This window comes from Natator depressus, chromosome 3, assembly GCF_965152275.1.
Source record: "Natator depressus isolate rNatDep1 chromosome 3, rNatDep2.hap1, whole genome shotgun sequence".
NCBI classification, from domain to species: Eukaryota; Metazoa; Chordata; order Testudines; family Cheloniidae; genus Natator; species Natator depressus.
The window spans coordinates 96,210,270-96,228,536 of record NC_134236.1 but is presented as its reverse complement, the minus strand read 5'-3'; the positions used below and the strand labels follow the sequence as shown (position 1 = coordinate 96,228,536).

The 18,267-nt window shown below is 39.9% G+C and overlaps 1 protein-coding gene across 3 annotated transcripts in view; it reads right to left on the bottom strand.

Moving 5' to 3' along the window:
• RNF217 (ring finger protein 217) overlaps positions 1-18,267 on the bottom strand; it is a 156,128-nt gene that overhangs the window by 95,897 nt on the left and 41,964 nt on the right. For all 3 annotated transcript variants that reach the window (XM_074948366.1, XM_074948367.1, XM_074948368.1), the window contains exons 2-3: positions 15,614-15,847; positions 6,595-6,759 (exon numbers count right to left, since the gene is read on the bottom strand). In XM_074948366.1, the coding sequence (XP_074804467.1) occupies positions 6,595-6,759; positions 15,614-15,847 (399 nt within the window). The remainder of the gene's footprint in view (positions 1-6,594; positions 6,760-15,613; positions 15,848-18,267) is intronic.

Below are 18,267 nucleotides of genomic sequence, written 5' to 3'. Positions count from 1 at the left end.
TACCACTTTATTGTTATTCAGATTAGTTTAAAAAAATTGGCCACACATCTTTAACATTGTTCCTGGAGCTTCATATCTAATGCAGAGACTAACAGTGGCAGATGAAGTCTGTATAATTCAGTCAGGATGCTTAAAAATTTACAAATGACATTTCATTTGATAAACTTCAGCTCTGGTTCAGATGGGTATTTCTCCCTCCCCGTCTCCATAACCCTCCAATGGAAATGGATTATGCAGCTAAGGGTTTGGAAAAAGTGACCGTTAATGGATCAAATGTCATTTGCATGTTTCTACCCTATTGGGCAAAACAGCAGGAGTATGACATGCAATAGACACCACAAGGAATGTGCAGGCCTAGAAATTCATTTTGCTATAATTAGCGAAGTACATTTCAATTGCTTGATAAACTTAATTTCTTTGTTATAGAGGAGGATAACACAGAAATGGAAAAAGGAGAGCAACCAAACAGAAGACAGTTTGAATCGCTGAAGAATCTATTATTGGCTTGATCCTGCATGGCAATGAGCACCCTTAACTCCCACTGAAGTCATAAAACATTCTTCATATTACAGGATTATGCACTTTTATCCAAGAATCCAACAGTGCTTTACAAAAGGTGAGAATTATACCCATTTTACAGATGGGCAAATTGCATCATAGAGCTAAATGACTTGGCCAGGATGTCACATTGAATCAGTGGCAGAGTCTAGAATAGATCCCTAATCCCCTGCTCTAAAAAACTACATGGCTATTTTATAACTATGTAATAAACAAACAAACTGCACATTTCTTTACAGTATGTATGAGCTACCTAACAGGGCTGACTCTAGTTGTGGGGAGGAGTGGCCAAGCAAAAATGTTTTTGGCACTCCCAACCACCCTGATCACCTGCTCTGCCGGCTAAATGAGACTCTCGAGTGAACAATATTTTACAGCAAGTTACTTAATGACCTATCAGTTTGCTGAAAAGTTAAGCTTCTTCCCCACCTTTTGTACCACCATAACTATCTTTCCATTCAATAAAAATCCTCTTGAAAGAAAGAGCCCTTAAAAAAATCCCGAGACAAACATTTTCAAACAACTTTACTGTATCATAAATGACTAGCTATCCTCTTCGTTACACTTCTTTCAAAAGGAAACCCTCTATATAGTTAAATCCTTTCATATATCTGCAGTAATTCACTGCCCTAAAAAGGAGCCCAGAGAGTTCCTTAAAAGATTCAGCTGGAAATACTCAACAATCAATTTGCTGGATTATTTGATGATACTCATGTTAATTTGAATATATGATCCAAAAAGAGTGTAAGTATGTCCTGATTTGCAGCAGTTTTCTTGTTCACTTAACTTCCTTCGACTGTTCAAAGTTCCACAACTGTAACTCACCAGCTTTTAAAGTTTTCTTCTGTCACCCTAAAATGTGTTTTCTCCTGAAATCCCCGGCAAGTTCACATTTTCTACATACGGTACTTCCTGTTTTATTGTATAGAAATTACCCTTGAGGAAGAAGGGGAATTTTGTGGGTGAGTTTTTTAACCACACTATTTTAAGAATTTTTGAAAACTTTTGGTTGAGGAAACAGGTATACTAATTATATTCCTTTTCATCGGATATGTATACAGGAGATTTTATACCGCTCTAGACATCTGTGACTGAAATAAACCCAGGACTTTTCACCAAGATGCAGAACTATTCAGAAAGTCAGACTGCACTAGGTATCCCAAAACAGGACAGGATCAGTTAAAAAAAGCTAACAAATTATTTAGTCTTAAATCATGTAATACAGAACCCAAAGAAATCCCAATCCTGCCACTGTAGTTATCATTTACAAATGTTAAAGGCAAAATACAACATATTGTGTTTTGACAGTACATGTTTTTGCTTGCTGGTGTAAGTATATCCTGTAGGCAGCAGCTACACCTAAATAAATGTTTCAGTCAGATACAGGAAGGTAGTGTATTCACTTTCAAAAAATTTAAGGTGGGATTAAAGTTGTGGCCACAGAATGATGCCTTCTGCTCTGTGTACCCTTCCAGAACTTGAAATTCCAAAACACCTACCTCAAAATGTTGGAAAACAAGAAATGCTCTTAGAGATCTCCCCAGATATCCCCCAAAGGAAAATTCTTGTAACACTAAAAACACCCACAAACTTAAGAAAATCAGAAAAATGCATAACTAAGGTAACACTTTATTGACTATATGTTCACTTTATGAAAAGTTGCACCACAGCTAACAAATCAGCTCCACAGGGGTACTGAGGGTTGTGAGGCTCCTCACCACCACCTGCCCTTAGCATGAATAAGTCTTGTCTGTGCCTGCTGTGGATCAGTTCCCTGAAACCAACAGCCTCTGGCAACACAAGCACTGCCTTCCAAGCTTCTAAGCCTCATTCTCTCTATACAGATAGCGACAGCCACACAGCAAGCCCCTTATACTTCGAACATTGCTACAGCATCCAGCCCCTTATCCACTGAACACACTCAGAATTACCAGACTCGCTGGTAAAGGAATAGTACACATCAGCTTGTAAAATTCAACCCAGGACCAGTACTTTGCTTAACACCACAGCACTCTCATATAGTGAGAGTGAAAACGAGAATAAATTTGCTATCAAAGAACAGAGATTCGAGTAATAGTGAGTAAGAATATTGGAAACAAATGGTTACATATAACCATACACTTTCTAAAACTTAAACCTTAACTAATAAACTACTCACTTGTCTAAAGTTATATTACCTAAAGTTCTCCCCAGTGTTTTCAACCAAGCCTGGCTGAGACCCCTTTTTCCTGAAGAAAAATTGCTGTCCTTTTACTTCCTCAGTGAAAGGTGCCCATCTGTCTTCTCTGCCCCACAAATATAGTCAAACAAACTTTTAGAGGTCACCTCTAGATAAAGTTCTCTCCCCGCAAATCTTCTTTTCTTGTTGTTAGTTTCTTTCTGAAATTCTGACAACCTTCATTTGCATTCAGTTCAGACTGATGATAGGAAGACCATTGCAAATGAGACAACACTCAATTTACATATAAACAAATAGATGGATAAATCTCTCATCCGACAGAAATCCTGTTTTTCACCTTTGCTGGTGACCAGTACCTGGATACAGACTTTAAGAACGTATTTTCAGCACACACACAACTCCTTATACAATATTTTACATACACTCCAGAATGGAATTAATGAACAGTGTGACACCGGTTTTCATTTGAGACCTTACATGACATTCTTTGGTGATCTAGAATGTACACACCAGACTCATGACATTCTTGTATTCCCTCTACACCTCCTTTGGCAGTTTGCATTAAGAGGTTCTTAGGTCACATCAACATTCCCCCAATATCTACCTGCTCATAAATAAGGCAAAACTTGTAAGATGGTACTCTTTGGAGGCAACCAATAATTTTACATTATGCCTTCCTGATGAGAATAACCAGCTTGCCTCTTCAGGTATATATACACTGCACTCTTTACTGTGGCGTGTACAGTACATACAATAAGTGCCTCCCTAGCACGGGTGTAAATGCCACTATAGATGGGAGGCACTGCTTAGGGAAGTAAAGACAGGCCTGAACCATGTGGTATGTACCCAACACGGCTCTCTAAATGCCCAAGCAGTGCCTTCCCAGTCTACAAAGCTATTTTTAGTAGCAGTGTCCCGCTGCCTCCCTGCTGCTGGAATCTTTCCCTGATGCAAGAAAAGGCTCCAGCAGCCAGGAAAGGCTCTAATAGAGGAGAGGCAGCAGGGAAGGGCTTCAGCAGCTTCCCGCTGCTGGACACTTTCCCTGCTGCTTCCTCTCAGGCCAGAGCCAAAGCTCCAGCAGCAGGGAGCTGCTGAAGCCTTTCCCCACTGCCTCTCCCCTGCCGCAGCTTTTCACTGACACGCATATCTACCCCCCAAAGTGTGGATGCAGCCTGCTTTTCACGAATGCATGTAGCTACATGATCCTTACGTGCTGCCACCAGTAGTGTGCAGTTTAGACATAGCCTATGTTACATCAAAAGAAGTCAGACTTACCTCCCTGCTTTGCTACAGTTTTTAGTTTCTGAACAAATGACAAACAACTATACTTGAGCTTAAAGCTTTAGGCAAAAAATGTACTCTGGGGTTAAAATATACTGTCATACTGAAATACTGACATTCAAATATTATTAATCATAAATCCATTCAAATGCCATTCCTACATCACTTGCTACAATAAGAAATGACTGTTTAGCTTTTCTTAGTCACAACAGACCTGCTGCCCTCTCTTTCTCAACAGATCAGATATGGAGTGTGAATGTTTGTGTGTGTGTGTGTGTATATATAGAGAGAGAGAAAATTTTTTAAGACACTTCCTAAGGTATAGAAAAAAAGAACTTCTATATGTATAACTATTTGCAAAGCTATAGTAGGTAGTATTCCTTTAAAGGATCATCTCTTAGAAGCTGTCACAGTTCAGGACAACTACATCTGTATTTCTCTGATCCGCCCAGGGCACCCACTCTAGGTGTCTAGTTCCCCAGCAGTTGCCTCTTGTGGGTGAATATTCACATCTTTCTGATTGGGATATTTCCAGGCTGCACAGGCCCCTGACGATACTGTGATATCTCCAGCAACAGACAAGCTGACTAAGCAGGCTTCTTTTGCCTTCTCTTCAGAGATGGCACACAATCTAATTGCCACAGTTATAAGTTACCACACAGCTTTTTCTATATGAGTTCCTAAAAACAACTAACCACAATTTAACAAGGTTTAACTTAATCCCATTAGTTTTGTCCTAGATATTGCAGCATATTGTCATATCTGTACTGAAGCTACTTGTATGCAATACAAGTAATACTGCATCCTCTTTCACATGCTCTTCTAACATTCTCCCAGGTAACAGAAGTTCTTGTGGGTTTGTTCAGGAAGGATCCATTTCTGAAAGTGCAGTTCCTTTCCTGTATCACCAGTTCCTGAAGCCTCAGTTTATCCTTAAACTGGCATTCAAATTGGTCTTCAGCGTCTTGGAATATGAAAATAAAGTTTGTGTTCCATCACATAACAGTATGCAAATCATTTTACATTGCTTCTTTGGTCCGAACAGAATATTCAGTCAGCATTAACATGTTCATTGTCCTTCCATATAAACCAAAAAAAGCCATGATCTAGTAAATGATTCACAAAAAAGGCCGCACTCTCTTTTTTTTGGCCAGCACTTGGATTTTTTGCTGGGAAAGGGAACTGGTGGAAAACACGAAGCAGCAAAACACAGCCATTCAAAAAATATCCAATCAAAGTACAGAAAAGTATAGCTGTACTTTAAAATAAATCATAATATGTTCTCAGTTTAACAAATAATACTTCAATCCTGTTTGCTTAAAACAAACAATAATACCCTGCTCCTTTTAATACTTAAGCTTCACTACTTTTTGTAGTATCGCAGTTTAATGGCTGATTTTGACCTTACCATATTATAAATGCTACTGCTTAAGAGTATGCAAGAAAGCTGTTTTTATGAAATACTTCAAGTGAGAATGCACTGGACCTAGAACAAGTTAGGACAGATCAAATGGAAGAGTACATCAGCTGCAGATTCTTCTTTCCCCCCCTCTTTTTCTAATTTGCATATGGAATATCCATATCCCACTACTTCATATACAACTGCTTCAAAATATCCCACTACTTCAGATACACATTTTTTTTTATAGTTACAACTGCTATTTTGTGGTGCAGCTCCCCTTTCCTGAGATCTTTTTGTGTGCTTTGAGATCTACAAATGAAAGCTGGTAAGACTGAGTCGTGGTGTACTCTGTGCTACGAGTGTTGGGAAAAAGCAGAAACACAGCAACCTTGCAATCCTTCTAAGCAGTTATTTTGTTACTATTTGCCAGTTGCACAGACTTGATCTTGCTTAAACAAATAATATTTTGATACGAACTGGTCAGACTGTGTAGCTTAGAGAACACTCCTTTCCTCCAAAGATGAATGCTGAACAACCAGAATTCCCTCTCAGATATTAATGACACTTTGGTTTAATATTATGTAGTTAGAGGAGAAACTCACTACGAAAAGGAATTAACAAGAGTGACCTACATGAAAGACAGTACAGCCTCAAGAATTCACTTTCAAATCAGAACACAAAACATTCAGCTTTAAAGACCTGCCACATCCATCCTCTGGCACAGTGAAAAAAAACTGTATAAACAACAGTCACACTTCCTCATACACAGAAATATCGAATTTCTAAACAAATGTCATTGAACTGCAGAAGGACTTTTATTAACAAAGGTACTTTTCCACACATTGGGCTTGTCTACATTTCAAATGCTACAGGAGCACAGCTACACTTCAGTATAGATACTACTTATCTATTGGCATAGATAATCCACCTCCCTGAGAAGTGGTAGCTAGGACAATGGAATAACTCTTCTGTTGACCTAGCGCTGTCTACGGTGGGGGTTAGGTAGGCTTAACTATGTTACTCAGGGTAACACCTCCTTAATATGCATCCATTCCATTATTCCATTATATATTTGCTGAAGTAACATTAGGCAAACAGATGCCTCAGTTTGGATCATTATTATTCAACTGCAATTCTGAAAGCTTATATTGTGCCCTAACAGAGGATAGCTTACCTTGCATTTTGGACATTTCTGAGCATTCCTTTGCCCATGTTCAATCTCACTGGCCCAGTGACGCAACAGCTTGTCTCCCTTTTTGTATTCTTTACAGTTAACACCTTCATGCCAGGGAGAGTGGCACTTAAAACACCAGACAAGTTGGCAAGTTGGACACTGGATCTGCAGAAACAAGTGAAACAAGAAAATACCAGACAAATTTGAAAGCTGGGCATTGAATGTGTGTGGAAAAACTATCACCACCATTATAAACCTTTATAACTAATTTTAATTAAGCTCTCAATTTCGTTAACAGCTCAGGTCAAACAAACCTTTAAAAAAGTATATAAAAAAGTACCAATTTAATGTATAATTCTATATGTAAGAAACTATATTAAGAAAACATTAAAGAGTCACAATTAATTACTCAAGATCAGGAGATGTCAAAGGCCCCAATGCTTAAACAGGTGCTTAACTTTCAGCACATGAGCTATCCCACTGAATTCAATGGAATTACTCAAATTGTAAGTGTTTTGTTAGATTGGGGCCAAAGTTAGTGTTGAATGCACAATTCTTCATTCTGCCCTTTTATGAATAAGCAGTTTAGTACAAACTTTAATTACTTGATAGACAATGTGTTTTCAGGTAATATCATAGCTTTTTCTACAAACTTTAATACAATTTAAATGCTTTTAATTAGATGTGTAACCTTTAGTATTTTTCCTTCACTATTCTGATTCGCACAATGGTGCATTCACATTTTTAAAGATTTAGAAGACCTTATTTTCACTGTCCGGTACCTATTGTAGTAATTTACGTCTGCACAGAGCAAATAGTTTTTGTGCTGAGGTAGTACACCTAGAGGCCCCAGACCTATTTTGCCTAGGCAGTGTACAAACACAAAGGTCTGGTCTGCACAAAGTTGCACCCGTTTAATGAGCGCTATGATTCTAAATCAATTTAACTAAACCATTGCAACTTGGTGTTCTGACATAGGTTTATCTTGCCCCTATAAGTTTACAGAGGCAAATTCAACTAATTCAATCAGATTTAAATGTATACAACTGTGTACCCATGGGGACTTAACACAACCATTCTAAATGTGTGTATAGACCAGCCCCCCCCCAAAATCCCTGAAGGGCTTAAACTATCTTCCTACTACTCTCATTTGATGGTGTTTTCATCCACTTTGCACAGGTGCAAATGACAACCACAAAGCAAGGAGGAAGAGAATCAGTGCCAGAATTCTGATGCAGGTTCTCCTCTGTAAACTATGAATTTTAATATTTTAGGCTGCCATGTATTAATTTTCTCTCTAACAAGTACAGCCTTCCTTATGTGCAATTCAAAGGATGAGACAGTTAACTTTGCTGTTAAGTTAGATGGCCTATATGATACCACAATATGAAGAAACTTAAATTTTGCTTTCTGTAGTAGGTTATGTAAATGTCATATACGTAGTACTTTCAACACATATTATTTTCCAGTCTTTGAACTACAGTACTACAAGATGCTGCATATACACATACAACATTGTAAAAACACAATATATTGCATTTGACAAGAAGTAGGTGATCATGTAATTAAAGGACTACTGTAGTCTTCAAGGAAGGCAGCACAAAGATTGTGAAAAAGAGTTAATATATTAATAGGAATGTTTCCATCATTATTTAGGAAAAAAAATGAAAGCTTGTTTGCATTTAAGTACTTCTCTGCGACATCTGTAATCCAAATATTGCAGATAGTGACAGTGCATCAGAACATGAAAGCCAAATTGATTGATTTTCAGTGTCCAAGATAAATACAAAAGTAAATAAAAGCAGAAGAGTATATTTTTAAAAAATTCTGCTAGGAATTTGATGTTCTATAAGTAACTAAATTTTTATTCCTTTAACCTCCTGGCCCTAGGTAAAATTTCTAAAGTACTTACATGAGAGGGGAGCTTAAGTCCTATTTTTGAAACAGACTTTCGCACTTAGTTATGGTATGGCTACACTTAAAACACTACAGTGACACAGCTGCAGCTGCACTGCTCTGGTGCTTCAGTGTAGACTCACTACAGAAACGGAAGGGGTTCTACCATCACTGTAGTTAACTGACCTCCCGGAGAGGTGGTAGCTAGCGCAACGGAAATCTTCTATCGTTCTAGCGCTGTCTACAATGGTGGTTAGGTTGGCATAGCTACGTCTCAAAGGGGTGTGGCTTTTTCACATCCCTCAGAGATGTAACTATGACGATGTAAGTTTTCATTGTAGACCAGCCCTCAGTCTCACTGGAAGTCAATGGATCTTTGGCTCTTGTGTCACTTAGGCACTTTTGAAAATTTTACTCCATGTCAAATTTATAAAGGACAACATGATGACAATGTAATGCACAATGGAGGTAGTAATGCCATAGTGATAAGATTAGAGCTGAATGCATAATTGGGTTTTTTGGTTCAGTGAATGGTGGACTTTCCAATCTGGAACTTGTATTTTGTTTTGTAAAATAAATCTAGCTAAGTATCTAAAAACAGAAAACATTTTGTTTAGAAAATAGTTTAAAAATGCAGTTACTAACCTTCCGGAACTGTTTTTCTTCAAGATGTGTTGCTCATATCCATTTCATGCTGGGGTGCATAGGCCAGCCCCCACAGGGGGGAAAATCTCCAGCAACTGTGCACTTGGTACGCACACACCTAGCACAGAATCGACATGAGCAAGCACTCAAAGAAGAACAGAATACCAAACCACATTTTTCAGCAAATAAACTATCTGAAAAATTTCACTGAGCTCTAAATAAGGCACCTTTAAAAATAACATTAAATATCCCTATGGGGAAAGTAATACAAGACTGTCTCTGCAAACACAGAAGCTGCTCCAAACAGTCACTTCTAACCCTGTCATTTCATGATTCATCTTTGACAGACATAAAATAACCCACTTAAAGAGCACTTCCTGCCATAAAGTATCACAAAATTTTAAGAGTCAGGTGAAACCCTATCATATTTATTTGAAAGCTTGTGAAATACATTCTCCAGAGTTACAACTTCATAGGATAGCCAGGACATGAACAAAGATATGCAGGGATACAAATATGTCCTATTTTAAAAAGGGACGACAAAATTGACAGGCCCCTGTATCTCCCCTATGTTGAAAGTTACATTTAAAGATTACAACATTAATCCTTCCCCTTCCAGCTATGCTCATCTCTTCGCCCTACAAACATTTCCCAGATAAAATTCTACAGAATTTGAAATATTGAAGCCTCTGCTGGGTTTTTTGTTAGAGTCAGTCTCATGGTGCCTGGTTTTTAAACAAGCATGCATATTGTCCTATTGCTCTGCCTGTCAGAAGCATTCCTGTCCCCAGGCTGCTTTTTAATGATATGGAAATTTTCAGCTGTTCAAAGAGCTTGCAGAGTAGGATGCTTATTATTTTCAGTATCCTACTGTCTCAGAAGACTGATATAGGTTTGCATACATCCCTAGAAGTCAACACATAGAGCTCGTAGCTTTAATTACTGGTCTACCAGCCTAGATAGTGTCCTCCAAACTTGTTTTAAAGTCCTTAAAAAACTTTCACTTATCACTACAGTAACTCCTGACTTAAACTCATCCCGGTTAACGCTGTTTCATTGTTACGTTGCTGATCAATTAGGGAACATGCTCGTTTAAAGTTGCACAATGCTCCCTTATAATGTTGTTTGGCAGCCGCCTGCTTTGTCCACTGCTTGCAGAAAGAGCAGCCCGTTGGAGCTAGCTGGTGGGAGCTTGGAACCAGGGTGGACCGGCAGCCCCCTTCTCCCCTAAGTTCCCTGTGCGGCAGCCACCCAGCAGGCTATCAATTGACGGCAGTTCAGCTGTCCCTCCTGCCACTGCCCTGTGCTGCTCCCGCCCTCTGCCTTGGAGCTGCTCCCGGGAGCTTCCTGCTTGTTGTGCAGGGTGGGAGGGAAGAAGGGGTCTAATGTCAGGGTGTCCCCCGCCCCTCTGCTCCTGCCCCTCGCTTACCCCATTTCCATGGGAGGGGGGACAAGACAGGGCTCAGGACAGAGGGAGCATGCTGACAGCAGGGGCTGTCTCAACTTGTTGACCTACTTAAAAAGGCAATGTACTTAGAGTGGAGTCAGCGTACTTAAAGGGGCAATGAGCATCTCTCTCACACACACACAGGGTGTGTGTCTCTGTCTGCCATGCTGTCTCCCCTCCCTCCATTTGTGCTGCCTTGTAGAGTGTGAGGCTACATTAACAACGTGTTAACCCTTGAGGGCTCAGCTGTTCTAGTTCATCATTTAGCAGTAAGGTATTCCCTGGGAAATATCCCACCCTCTTCCACCCTCTGACTTCACCACCTCAACCAAGCTTCACAATCATCATTGCTGTGTACAGTATTAAATTATTTGTTTAAAACGTATACTCTGTGTGTGTGTGTATATATATATATATATATATTATATAATATAGTCTTTTGTCTGGTGAAAAAAATTTCCCTGGAACCTAGCCCCCCCCTTACATGAATTCTTATGGGGAAACTGGATTCACTTCATATCATTTCACTTAAAGTCGCATTTTTCAGGAACATAACTACAATGTTAAGCAATGAGTTACTGTACTAACAGAAGAAGTTACGTAACCTATGCTGTGCTGATATTCTACAGTAGGTAATGACACATTGTGCTATATTTGTGATTTCTTAGTTTGTGATCTCCACTCCAAAACGAATATGTAGCCATAGTTACCTCTTCTAAAAACTGAAGACCTTCAGCAGCTAGCCAACTGCTGCCAAGTGCTTCTCAGTCTATCTGTAATGCAGTAACTTGTAAACGCCCTAACCAATCAATTCCAAAATTTAAAGGAAACATTCTAGGCACCAGTGACCAGAACTCTATTGATTCTAGGAAAAATCAGTTAACACCTTTTACTCCCAGCCCACTGACTGACTGAATGGGTAATTAGGCCCGCACCACAAAATGAATCTGACACCCCTGAATTAAATTCTAAACTTCAGGGCAGGGACTGTCCTTTAACTCTATGTTCATAGAGTGCTTACTACAATGGGGCCCTGATCTTGATTGATGCCTCTAGTAATTAATGCTAGAATACAACCAACAACAACTGATCTTTAGGCTTTAGCTTAGCTTGTAGAAGACTCAACTGCAGCAAGAAAAATAAACAATGCTGAGATTAGCCTGAATTTAGGTTTTAGAAGGTATGTGAATGATTTGCCATAATTGTTTTCAAACTGTATTAATTATTTGGAGTATGTGAGTATGCTATTTTTTAATCTCTAGTAAAAGTGTATTCTTGGTTTCTAAGAGATACAAAAATCCCCCCCGAATTACTATTCAGAGTAAAAATGCACAACTGATACAGTATTTCTAGACTTCAGTCCCACTGTTGATGTTCTGTAAGCCTCACATATGTAACCTGGTTCTTCTGAAGGCAATATATTTCCTGTTACTTATTCAATAGCGATAAGGAAGAATTCCCTCTGGTGTAATTTACAGATGGAGTGAGGAGCAGGGAAAAGAGGCATTCAGCCAGGTAACAGCAGCCCAGGAGGGTAATCTTTGTGGGCACAGCAGCAGTGACTGGAGAGCTCTATACGTCACATATTTTATTGGTGCTAGAGAGAAATAATTCAAGAAAATCTGATGAGCAATGATCACATTAACTGCAAACAGTGCAGCTACTCTGATATGCACTGAGACAGATGGCCAGAGTTGCAACCTGCCATTTCTTTCAAGTGCAAATAGTAGAAACAATAGCAGGTGATCTGAATAGCTAAAATGAGCAAGCTGTCTAAAGGCTGCCATTTTCAAGTATTTCCATCTGGAGGACTCTGTCACAGAAAAATTACTGCTTTTTACCAAATTACACAAATGTAGGATAGCCTCAAATGAGCTCGGTTCCATAAGGACAAGTGGAAAGATATTATCTTCAGTCACTCTGAGGGAACACAATCTGGCAAGTCCAGACTTACCAAATGGATCTTAGATCAAGCCTACAAAAAAGGAGAACACCACTTATCATAAAGCTACAGCAGAACCTCAGAGTTATGGACACCTCGGGAATGGAGGTTGTCCATAACTCTGAACAAGACGTTACGGACTTCAGTCACTGGGGGTGGAAGGGGGTGGGCCTTGGGGCTGCAGCCGAGGGGAGTGGTGTCAGGGCTCTGGGTAGCGGGGGATCATGGCTTCTGACCCTCGGGAGCACCAGGGCTCAGGGCTTTAGATCTGGGGGGAGCGCTGGGGCCTGGGGCTTCAGCCCTGTGTCTCCGTTCCTGGCTTCTGCCCCGCGGCTCTGTTCCCGGCCTCTGGCCTGGGGTGACAGGGAGTGCTGGGGCTCCCCATGGCTCCGCTCCTGGTTTCAGTATGAGGGGGAGGGGGAGCGTGCGCACTGGGGCTCCATTTGTAGCTAAAAGGCCAAGCCCTGGTGTCCCCCTGCAGGGCTGAAACCCTGAGCCTCAGCATGTCCCCACCACAACACATCTAAAGCCCTGAACCTGGTGCTCCCGAAGTAGTAAAGTATTTGCGTGTGTGTGTGTCTCTCTCTCTCTCCCCTCCCCCCCCCCCCCCCGCTGCCCGATTACGTCCGGTTTCCAGAAGGCGACTGGTTGACCAGTAAGTCCGCAACTCTGGTGTTCATATCTTTGACGTTCTACTGTAAATGCAGTGGTCTAGACAACAAGGATAAATGTAACAAAAGAACTAATGTTTTATTTCACACAGTCATATTTAATTCTACATTCCTTGGGGAAACACCTACAATTTCAAAAATATATATATTGGGCCTCATTCTCCAGTCTGCTCTGACACCCCTAGACTGGGCTTAATAGGCCACTCAGTGACTCTCCCTCCCTAGGACGAGACTAGAAGTGTAAGCACTATGATCAGTGTGTCCTTCTACCTCAGCGATATTCAGCTGCTGAATTGTCCCTTGGGGACATGGACAGACAGCAGAAAATACAACTGTTATAAGGCTGCTCTAATGTATGCTCTGAAGAGGCCTAGTGGCTGGAGTGCCTGAGGATTTTGAGAGGGAGGTGTAAAGATGACAAATACCTTTACACTACTCCTAACTAAGCTGGTAAGCACAGCTTGGTCACAGCCTTGGAAGCTGTCATTCTGAATTCAGCTTCCCTTGAGGGTGTGTCTATACTGCAGCTGGGAGCAAGCCTCCCAGGCCAGGTGGACAGACACATGCTAATGGGACTCGAGCGATCACGCTAAAAATAGCGGTATGGATGTCGCAGCTCAGGCTGTAAAGCCCACCCGACCCCATAGGCTTGAGAGCTCAAGCTCCAGCCCAAGCCACAATGTCCGTACTGATATGTTTATCACTATAGCTAGTGCCCTGTTAGCATGAGTCTGTCCAAGCCGGCTAGGAGGCTCACTCCTGGCTGGGGTGTAGACACACCCTGAGTGACCTGAAACCCAACGAGACACCAGCATATTCCAAAGACTGGAAAATCTGCAACACTACTGTCATTAAAGCAAGAAGCAAAAACAGTGACTGTGACAGGCAAGTTACAGTATTCTTAATCATGAGTTGGTAGTTTTCATCCATTTACTAACAAATATTTCCTAAATTAACTGATAAAATACATAGAAGACAAAAAATGACATCTTGAGTGTCATGCCCAGAATCTTGTCGCCCTTCGAAATAACTCTGCCATTTGCCACCACAGAGGGCTTTCTAGACCTAGTGGTGACTCAAGGCGCAGAACATGGTACATATCTTTGCAGCTTTTTTAGAGGTTACCAATAATATGTAAATGGCAGTAAGTAAATACTTTAATAAAATAAACTAATAAAAATGTGGTTCTAATATATAAACAAGTGCTGTCACCTTTAGTATTTTACCATATAAAAAGTCATGGAAAGGGAGAGTGAAGAAAGAGGAAATGAGTAAAATAGTTGTGAAAAATGTGTAATATAACTGCCACCCTACATGTTCCTTCCTCAAAATGGCAACAAAAAAAGTATCTGAAGCAACAAGATTTAAATTAAGTAAAAAAAATGAAAGGGGGGGGGATAGTGTTAAAGACTACACTAACGCTATTCTTCAGATATGGATTTTTTTTCTCCTAGCAAATATTTAGTGTCCACTGTTGTAAACAAGTTTAAAACCTCATCACATATCATACACGTACACTTGCTCTCAGAATGTTAAGTAACTTTGAGAAAATCTAGTACAAGTGACTAAATAATGCAACTGGACAGTAGTTACCTATTACTAGTCTTTTTTGCATTATGCATGTGAGTTTCAGTCAGACTGTACGCATAGTGGATGGTACTTTGCTTTTTTGGCTATGAGCATATGTACCGTCATCATCTTAATATCCAGTATATCCCCTCTCAGAGTATTATGTTCTGGCATGACAGGAGGACAGATAAATATATGATACATCTTTTTCACCTCTACCTTCCTTGACCCTCCGGTATCATACCTTCCTCAATAGGGTAATGAAGAATTCTAAGCAACTGATAATCAGATTTTTTTTGGGAATTTTAAAACAGTTATCCATTAAAAAAATAAAAAGTTGCACCTATAAGCAACTGATCACAAAGCAGCATAGCAGCCCTCACGAAAAGTGCTTCCCCAACACATAGTCCTTTATACTTGTACCTAAACATTTTTGTTAATTGTGAGAAAAGTTGACTGGAGTTGTGTGGCTAAAAACTCTGGTTAATTATGAAAGTCAATCTTAGTGCCCCCATCTCTCTTCTGTCCAAACTGACGTTCAGTTAGTGCACAGAGTAAAGTGAAGGGCTCAGTCACCTTTCAAGGTATCATGAAAATTTAATGACCAAAACTGTTCTTCTACCACCACAAGAAATAAATGATAAAAAGAAAGTTCAAATAGAAGACTGAACTGTTACATGACTTGACCAGTTATTCAGAGGTATCATACTATAGATTCATATTCTAAATCACAGCTTACATTAGGCTCCAGTAATGGAGGAAAGCCCATTTAATGCCCACCACATGCTGTCCTACTTTTGTTGCTCACAGCTGTGTCATCTAATCCATAGGTTTGGTGAGCATGCTCACTTTGTATTTGTTCTCCAATTTCATAGGGGTTGGAATGTGACCTCTCCTCCTGAAAGTGGTAAAGTGTTTGCATTGAGGGCATGGCTTGGTGCTGGAGTCAATACGGCTGAGTTCCAGGAAGTATTTATACTTGATGATGTCTTCATGTGGCAGGTTGTAGAGGACAGTTGTTTCATCCAAGTGTTCACTGCACTCTGTGATTGGACATTTTATATCTGCCTGTCCCAGCTGCACCTGCACGTAAACAGAAGGGTAAAAAATTACCAGGTAAGTGGTCATATAGCTGTGAAGCAAGTACTCCATATCTACTATGCAAAAAGCAAAGCGCTTCCAACACATCTTGTGAATTGCACAAGATAATGCATTTGTTCTGAATTCTAGCTATCCGTACACTAACAAAATATGCCATTTTTTTTTAAGTTTATTTTGAACACATTCTGGAAAATATTTTAAAAGAGTAATTTTGCTTTTCTGTCACATCCCCATCTGTTACATCACATGCACAAAGCACATGTATGTTTGCCAGTGAGTCTATGTTCAAACATTTTATCTTTTATATTGGCTACTGAGAGAGACAGTCTAGCTAATCCTCATTTTATATCTTACTAAGATATGCAATACATGTAGACTACAGTGGTATTTTTTATTTCATGCAGAAAGGATAAAAACATGTACCCAAAGAGAGAGCCCAGTTTTTACAAGGGAAAAAAGATTACACTTGCTCCAGAAGCCTCTGGCTGCCTTTGCTAGCTCAATGCTCTTATGCGTGCTTCTTACCAGAAGTTGGCATAGGGAAAGCAAATTCTATCTGTTCCTTGAAGAGCACAGAATAAGCTGTTGCCGTTTTATTCTACATCACTCTCAATCAAATGGAAGATAGGTCCATCAACGGCAATTAGCCATGATGGTCAGTAACACAACTGCTTGCTCTGGGTATCCTTAAACCTCTGACTGGCAGAAGCTGGGACTGGAGGACGGGATGGATCATTTGATAATTGCCCTCCCCTGTTCACTCCCTCTGAACACTGGCCACTGTCAGAAGACAGGATGCTGGGCTAGATGGACCACTGGTCTGACCCACTATGGCCATTCTTATGTTCTTAAATACAAATACTTGTTTTAACAGAGAATGCTTATAGCAGATATAAATATATTTCATAGATAAAAACTCTATGCACCACTTACATCATGCATTAACTGCCTATGCAGTGCGCAGAGTCTTGTGCAGACAACTCCACAGTGGGGAGAATCTCACACATACTGAAAGAATAAGAGTACTATCACTACAAAAGGTAAAGCTGTAAGGAATGGAAAGGCAGTACTTTTAAATCGAGAAAGGTTAAAGTTTTGAAGACACTTCTTCTGTTTGGAGCTTTACCATATAATGGTGCTGCACCTACTCTACTCTCATAAACTGAGTATATAAACGCAAATATTATGTACAGGAATTTCTATGATATTCAATCACTGCCTAGAACCGCACAAACAGTGAATTAAATCTCACAATTCCCCATTTTACAGAGGAAAAAGGCAGAGAGGTTAAAGCCACAACTTTTAAAGAAGGAGGCCTAACGTTAAGCCCCAAAATGGCCTAATTTTCCACTCATTTAGATATATCAGTTTCAAAATCACAGCCTGAATGATTTGCCTAAGGTGACCAGATATAACTATGTAAAAACGACACCTTCTTACTCAGAAAGTTTGCTGTGTGTTCTGAGACTCATGTACTAACTTCACTGACTAAAGTTAGCTACTGTTAGGACTGTAGACAGACATGGAAAAGGGAGACGGATTATATCTAGACTCTCTCGTTAAGGGAATAATTTAATTCCTACCACAGGGCCAAATTCTGTCCTCTGATACATGTTCATCAGCCATTTAAGGTGTTACCAAGGAAGATGTACTGTGGGATTGCACAAATGCAAGTGAAGGGAAAATTCTGGCCTGCAGAACTTTTAATACTGGTGAATATGGAGCTGGAAGAAATCAGTTACCTTCAAATTTCTCTTATTTTTTCTAGTGTCCCTCATGAGCAAAATCCCTATTAAATTGTGAATCCTCTACTCACTATAAGACTGATAATCCAAGACTAAAAGATTGAAAAAAATGCCTTTATTTCCCATTATATATTTCCCACTATTGCCAACTTCAGGAGATCAAAAATCATTAGTCAGACCTCCAAAAACATGAGGTTTTCTTTTCTTTCAAAGACTATATAGTGTGCTTTTTCGGTCTGTCTTTTGATTTTTTAATTCCCCCTTTCCATTGTGGGTGAGAGTGAGAAAAAAAAAAGATGCCTTTGGCCCCGTTGAAAGAGCTCTCACCTGCACATCTGCCTGTCCCCGCCCAGCAGTTAATTTGTAGTAGTAGGATTTTATGTATGTATTTTGGATAATTTAGAATGAAGGATATAATAACGTAGCATGTATTTGATGTATGATTTAACCATATCCTGACAGCCACCCTTTTGAATAGCAGAAAGGAATGGCCTAAGAGGTCATTGGTAGAAACGAATCAGACAGGCTGCCTGTGTCTGAACTGATGTTAAAGCAGGAACAGACCAGAACAGTCCGTATGGCTGATTATGGTCACCTTTTCTTTTAGGATAAGTTTTCATTACAGTATTTGCTACAAGGTCTTGTTTCTTATCTGCA